General features: G+C 30.7%; 1 protein-coding gene across 3 annotated transcripts; it reads left to right on the forward strand.

Moving 5' to 3' along the window:
- On the forward strand, positions 5,843-7,015 carry LOC109330349. 3 transcript variants are annotated; one of them, XM_019564518.1, is made up of 2 exons: positions 5,843-6,269; positions 6,303-7,015. In XM_019564518.1, the coding sequence occupies exons 1-2, from the start codon at positions 5,940-5,942 to the stop codon at positions 6,918-6,920; spliced, it is 948 nt and encodes a 315-aa protein (XP_019420063.1). In that variant the 5' UTR covers positions 5,843-5,939; the 3' UTR covers positions 6,921-7,015. The 3 variants fall into 3 exon arrangements, with proteins under 3 accessions (XP_019420063.1, XP_019420062.1, XP_019420060.1); XM_019564517.1 differs by having other exon boundaries at positions 5,844-6,825; positions 6,856-7,015; XM_019564515.1 differs by having other exon boundaries at positions 5,844-7,015.

Below are 8,127 nucleotides of genomic sequence, written 5' to 3' on the forward strand. Positions count from 1 at the left end.
TGAGTTTAATATATTATATGAGGTTATTTTCTTAATGATCGTTACATATTTTTATTATTTTAAATAATAATAATTTACAACATAAAAGTTTTAAAAGGAATAAAATCAATAACATATTTATTATATATAGAAAAAATTAATCGTATAAGTAAAAAAAAATTAAAACCCCATTAATTATGTGCTCCGTACGGTACACTTGCCAAACACCCTTATGCGCGATAGAAGGACTTAATGGTACAGCTTACAGCAATTGAAATATGAATCTCTCACTATCAAGGGAAACAAAACAAATACCAAAATAGTGTTGATCAGAACGACTGTGTTTTAAAGTGGGTCCTTATTCATTTATGAAATGATGTTTGTTTTCTCGCTCACATGTTTCTATCATTTTCCTCCAAGGTACTGAAATGAGGCCTCGACTCGGTTGTTTTAATGTGAGCCAGCCTTTTCAATTTCACAAATCTCTATGGAGGTGACTCCAAACCTGGTCCCCCACAACGAGCCACACTACCCTACAATACAATCACTTGCATGCGTCTTATCCTTTCATATGGGTCCACCCCTCTTGTCTACTACCCCACTATTGTTACAACCAGCTTCAACCCTATTTACCTTGGGGCTTTCTTTTAAGGGTGGCAAGTTCATGAGGTCTAATACTAATTGTGAATCAACTCTATTATCTAATTTGAATTAAATCCAATATTTGAATATACCTAATCTTCTTTCCTACCTACAATAGTAGCAACTAGCAAACTACAATATTTTCACATGAGTAACCTCATTTTCTCATCATTTACTTCTTTTGTTAACCTTATGATAACTATAAAGTGATTTCAATCACTAAAACATTAAGAGTTTAATTCTTGAGAGCGACACTTGTTGAGAGAAGTAATCATGCATCCCAAAATGGATTAGTTCCTTACCATAGAGTAAAGAGATATATTCAATAATACATATTTGAAAATTACATGCCGAAATGAAAAACAGTTTATCTATATAGTGTAGGAATTTTGTATAACATGAGAGTATTATTTATTTTATTAATTATATAAAAATCTTGTTATCTATAGTGCATAAATATTAAACTTGATGAAAAATATTTTTAATTCAAGATTTCAAATGTGACTTGAATATTGATTTGTTGAGAAAGGGGAGTTTGCTTCAATATTATTTAATGGTTAACATTTTTATATTTTTGTTTAGGAAAATCAGCTAATGGAGAAAGGCTTTGAAAGAACAACAAACATGTGATTAAGATTGAAAATAGAAATTAAGCTTTTCTACCTGGCATCATATGAAATAATAGAGATGAAAGTCAACACTCAAATATTCGATTGTCTCGTTTCTATTTTCCCACTGTATCATGATATCGACAATGGCATTATCGACTTGACATGTTCACATATGATGAGGCTTGCAATTCGTGGTGTTCTTTCCCTCTACTTTCTTTCAATACTGCCCAACATTAACATATGCAAATGTAATATAACAAACATCAACATGGGATTCATATTCCTTGTACAAAAGAAGGAATAAAATCTGTCATATATTTCATGGTACATGGCATGGCGGCAAGAAATATATTTGATCTTACATAATATCGGTTTGAAAATAGCATATACGAATTATTGCAAAGGAGATTTTGAAATGAACTTAGTATATATACTGACTAATGGTATAAATATTTTTATACTGACAGTGTAAATGTTTTTATATTGTCAGTTCATCATCCACTATTAATTCACTGTTAATTTGTATAATAATAAATGATATACTGACAATGTAAAAACACAAATTTTAAACTGAAATATACGCACTATATATTCCATTAATTAGAAATTGTAATTTTGGTAGGTGGTATCAATGGGACAATTCTCTCTGTCACTAAAGAGTTCAATAATAAAATATAAGGTAAATGAAAAGTTTAATATTTTTTAAAATTATTTTACTTGAAAATATTTTAAAATCTGGATTGCTAAAAATTTATGTATGACATGTGACACTATCTTCATCCAACACCAAACTCCTCGATATTGGAGATAACTCTATTTGGTATTATCTTATTTAAAAACTAGGTTTACTATGTATATCTAATTAAAACAAGTAGTTTAAATACTTTTATTACCCACATCTCATTTTTCTAAGTTCATCCTCATCAATGAAAGGTATAAGTTGATCCTAAACATTTATGCTAAGTAATTTATATTGAATTATTTCCCCTACCAATATAAGGTATAATGTGTCCTGTAAGGAAAACTCAATTGGTTAAGCCATGTGAGATAAGTGAGTGTTTAAATTCAAATTTTGAGTGTCTTCCAATATTTTTCTTATTTTTTCCTCTCATTTTCCCTCCCTTTGTAATTATGCCTCACGTAAACCTCCCATATGAAGAATTTTTTTAAATATTGTCACATATCATGTTTCTAGAAGCTTTTAAGTATACATTCAAATAAGGTCTATATTTAAGATCTCTTCCAACTGGAAACTACATTAATACCTTGATTATAACGTTTATCTAAGCACACAAATTGAATATTTTCCCGAAAAATAAAACATCTATCAATGTGTGAGAAGATGAATTATAAAGCTTAGATATATAAAACATTCCTTGTATTATCAAATCATTCATTGTATCTCTGCCCAAGTCTCCTTCCTTTCACCACTGACCTTTCTTCTTGTCACCTAGAGTAGAAAGATGAGAAAAAAGAAGGGAAAATATTAGAATACGGTGAATTTTCTTTTATTTGGTTAGGGTAAAAAAAGGAGAGAAAAATATAAAATTAAATGAGTGAATCCATCTAAAAAAATTTCTCTACAAAGAAAAGAAAACATAAAAAACGAAACATGTTTCACAAAATTTTAATTACATCTCTTGTATTCTCTTATTTGATCATCAAATTTATAATTTGAGAGATGTTCTTTCTCTCATATCAAACAATACTAAAGTTTAACCATTTGTTCCCAATTTCTTCTCTCCATGCCATAGAATTCCAATAAGCTAGCTTCGTTAAAAATAAGTTGAGGTTTAATTAATTTTTTTACAATCATATCGAAATATTTATCAGCCATACAAAATCATACTTCCTTAGCTTGCGGTAGGGGTTTAATAAATTATCATGGACACTAAGAGTTGAGTACTGATGTTTTCTTCTTCATAATTTAACAACATATTCAATAATTTTATTATTATTTCTCAGCGATAGTTCTGAATGAGTTGGTACTCAAAACACAATAAAGCTGCTATCTTACCCAATTTCCCACTATATGTATAAACGTTTGTGGTTCACACCGAAATAAATGTTTTTAAAATAGCAACCTAAGTAGATGAGAATTTTTATGTCAATCTTGGCTTGTATTACATGCCTGTTTATCAAATACATCTTGACAATCATATACTTTTTTTAATTTAATCTCTTTAACACTAAACTCATGCTTTCATTGTTTTTGTTGGTAAATCGTTGGTTTTTTAATCACATGGCTTTCAGTATCATGTAACATTGCATGTCTGCGCTGCAATGCCCGACAGAAAATTATTTGGAATGAAGTTAATAAAACTTTGTCACTATTAGAAAATTATTTATACCTCGTTAAAAATTAAACTATATAAATTCCGTATTGTGCTTTTCAAATGGTACAGATATTAATTACAAGAGATATCATTCTAATTCTAATTACTTTTTGTCTAGTGTGCTATAAGCCATTCCAACTTTTCATGGCAGATTATTTTTTTAATATTCTATTGCATGTAGATTATACTTTTACTTTTCAGTACAGTACTTAATCCTAATCAATTCGTAATAGCCAGATGAAACTCCAAGAGCATGTGCACCCAACACATATCCACCTTATCTTTTGTTTATTTGTTTATCTGATGAGTGAAGCATAATAATATAATAATAATAAAGCTGCATAATGATCTCATAATATATATGTTCACACCAACTATCCCTTCCCTTTTCCTAATAAACTTCGTGTATTATCTTTTGCCAAATGAGAATTTGTATCACACACATGCTCCTACAAAGTCCATGAACCATCATCACCCATACCTTATTCCTTAAATTTGTGTCATCCAGAATTTGTATGACACACAAGTTTTCAATTATAGTTATAACATTAAATAAATCTTATTTATGTATTAATTTTGTAACCTAAAACTTTTTTTTAAGGATATAACATTAAATAAAACAATAAAAGAATTTTGTAAATCTATTCCTTCCAAATTCAAAACTTTAATCGAGAACCAAGAGAATTATAAAAATTAATTACTAATTTTCTTAAAAATATTATTAGATGTTCAATTTCTATCATTATAGTAGAAATGAAGTTTCACGGGGTGAAGGTAAACTTCCAAAGTGATTAATCTTGTCTTATGGATTTGGGATGGAAAAAGGAATGATATATTGTCTATAAAATTAAGTTATAAAAAATATAAATATTGCAATATATGTGTGAGAAATATTATAATGAGAAAAACCAATATATACACTTTTACATTATTACTCTATCATCCATTATTCATAGTGATTATCATATCTTAAATATTAGAGATACAAATAAATAATATATAATGTATATAAAATTTTATACTAAAAATAATTAAATATTACACTTTATATAATGATATATATAAAAAATATATAATAGACTAATTTTATAGAAATGCATATAATTATCAATTGACCTAAACATAAATGAGAAACGATCCATTTACTCCAAGAGTAAGTTACTTATTTCACATCTTAGCTATTAATTCTAAGAAAATGTAATGATTTGAATTATTGAGTAAAGCTAAATCATTGAATTCCTCAGAATTGATAATTAAGATATGAAATAAATTTAAAAAACTTATTTTTAAAATAAGTGAATCCCTCTCAACATAAATTACTAACGACGTTAAAACAAAAAAAAGGGACAATCTCTAACTCTTTTAGTACTCATGACCTAAGTTTAACTAAGAAGGATCCTTTCTTATATCAAAGAGTAAAATTCTTCTTTTTATTTTAGTTTTAAAAATAAAAGTGTTATATTATTATAATTAAAAATATAAAAATGTTATATCAATTTTGACAATATTTATCTCTTTTTTTCTCAATAAACAAAGTTGTATTAAAGAGCACAATAGGTTCCCACCAAAAAGAAGAAAATCAAGGACAATTGTTTTTACGAGACATATTAATGCATTATTAAGGATTAATACACGAATTTGTAAAAACTAAAGAAGTTGGTGCCACATAAGAGATGAACCAAGATCAAGTTCTAGTGTGGATCAAATTCTAAACTTGGATGTAATTTGCCTCCTTATTCACAAATATTACAATATTCCTCATATTCCAAATTGATCACATAACTACAAACCACAACATCCTCAATCGAGACTTCCTTTTTGGATTCTTGCACCAAGACTCATGGAGCTTCAATAACTCTAAAATCGTAGAGGTAATAATGATCAGAGTATTTGACCAGAAGTAAAAACCTTTTTAAACAAAGAAAACAAACTTATGGATGTTAAAAAGATAATCTATCGACTCCATATAAGTTTATGATATCAATTCTTTTGTCTCTATTATAATAATTGGGAAATCCTTACTCAAGATTAACATGTTTAAAGAAAGGGTACCAAATCTCAATTCATTCATTTAATTCAACCGTGCATACTCACTTTGTTTCTTTAAATTTTCCATGTATCCAATTTTCATTCTGAAATGGTACAATAAAAATACTAAAAACCCAATTTAACATTAATTTAATATTTTTTAGAACATTTTGAATTTTTAAATTTTTTAGGAATCTCGTTAATGCTTGTAGGGTCATTTTCTCTCGAAACAAGGTAGAAGCTTCTCTCACTCCCCACCTACCTCTATAAATCGCAATAAAAACATCACCCCTTCGCCTTCTTTATCTCTATCACATACATTCACTCTTTCTCTTCAATCTCTATGGACACCACGAAAAGTCTTAAACATGAAGAACAACCCTCACCTCACTCACCAAAAAGCCATTGCAACTCACCTGAATTCGAGTTCTGGATGCTCCGAAACCCTTCTTTCCCTCAACCCAACCTCCACTCCGCCGATGAGCTCTTCGTCGACGGTGTCCTCCTCCCCCTCCAACTCCTTTCCACCACAAATAAACCAGACCCAGAAACGGTTAACTTAGAATCACTGGTTCAGGACCCTCAACCCGGTCCATTTCCTGAACCGGATTCTTCACCTGTTATAACAGAATCCTCCTCTTCGAAGCGGTGGAAAGATATATTCAAGAAAAGTGAGAAGAACAACAACACAGAAGAGAAGGAGAAAGAGAAAGAGAAAGAGAAAGAGAAAGGGAAGAAGAAAGAGAGAAGAAGTGGAAGTGGGGCAAGTTCTGCAGAGTTGAATATTAATATATGGCCCTTTTCAAGAAGCAGATCCGCTGGGAATTCGGGTACCCGACCCAAGTTATTCACCGGAGCTCCGGCAACCCGTAAAGTCAACAGTGCGCCGTGTTCCCGGAGCAACTCCGCTGGAGAATCGAAGTCCCAGAAGTGGCAGAGTAGTCCGGGTCGTGCCGGGGTTCATGTCGGTCGGAGCAGCCCGGTTTGGCAGGTCCGCCGCGGAGGAAAGAACTCAGAACTGCAGGCTCTGAACGCTGAAAAGGGTTCTAAAAAGAGAGAAACCACCACGATTCGCCGGAGCAAAGTGGCCGGAAGTGGAAGCGCAAAAGCTAGGGTTTTAAATCTGAATGTTCCGATGTGCATTGGTTATAGACACAACTTGAGCTGCAGAAGCGACGAGGACAGCGCCGTTGGTGCCAGTGGTGCCACCGCCACTAGCGGCGGCGATAGTGGGAGAGGGAATGGTAATGATGGAGGAAGTGGGGGTAATATGTTTAATCTGCGCAACCTCTTCACCAAGAAAAGCATAGTAACTTCTCACTAGTCTCATGTAATAATTTTTTAACTATAATATAACTGTTCACTATTTTTTATTACTTTTTTAGTTTTTCTCTCCAATTAAATTAACCTTTTTGGTTATGTTTTTGGCCTAATATAGAAAGCTACAACTATATGTTTCACTTTCTATTATACTATGTGTGTAAATGAAAAAGTCATCTCTTTCTGACTTGTTTTTACAGATTAGGAGTTAGAACTAGATTTGTTGATGTCATAGCTAGTTGGAGTGCTATGTTTTCTTTTGTACTCTTGCTCATGTAATCTGAAATGCTTTATTAGATTGTATTTATGGAAGAGTTTTGCATGTTATTTATTTATTTATTTTACTATGGGATGTTCGAGACAAAATATAATTTGGTTAATTAAAATATTAAAGTTGGGTTGTGTGTATGTTAGTTGCTCTTAATTTTGCTGTTGTCTTCTTTAAAGTATGATTTACCTCGTTAGAATGGAGATGATGGGTTTGTTATTGGGAATTGGGAGAGGAAAGAAAAAGAACAGTATTGTTAAAAATACTATGGTTCATCGGCTAATCAAAATATACGATGCTACTAAAAACATTGTTTTGGCTGCAAGGAAAGGTTGGTAGTTTCAAAAGATACATTTTATTTTTAATATGATTCTGTCAGACATTTTAAGCATGTCTACTTGATGTTGTACATAGTCCATCCTTAAGTTGAAAGTTATGTGAAGGTATTTGACAAAACTTTACCAAATTTTATATGATATGAAGATAATGTTTATGTTAGGTTGTTTCAGAGAAGCAACTTAATGTATTGTTTTAGTAGAATACCAAATTAGCATGGGCGGATGCATGTACACTCGGATATAGTGTAAAATAAGCAAGAGTTCAAAGAAGAGTGCAGTAGATGTAAAAAGTGCGAGATGAACATACCAATATAAAATTTTAGGAAGATTTGGAAGGTATGTAGGGATACCTTTAGAATAAAAGATTTCCCTAAAGGAATTGCAAGGAACAATTAAGAATGGACAATAGAAGTTATGAAAGTTTACATGAGATTATGACATAGGGAAACAAATATAAAATGCAATTAGAGGAAACAATATAGAGCATAAAATATAAAATATCTCATCACATTAGGAGATGACTTATCTTCTTTAGCAGTACAAATATGACATATGTATTATTTTGTTTAGTTTTAGAAATATTTTTATAAAAAATAATTAAATAT

Source organism: Lupinus angustifolius, chromosome LG16 (assembly GCF_001865875.1).
Source record: "Lupinus angustifolius cultivar Tanjil chromosome LG16, LupAngTanjil_v1.0, whole genome shotgun sequence".
NCBI lineage: Eukaryota > Viridiplantae > Streptophyta > Magnoliopsida > Fabales > Fabaceae > Lupinus > Lupinus angustifolius.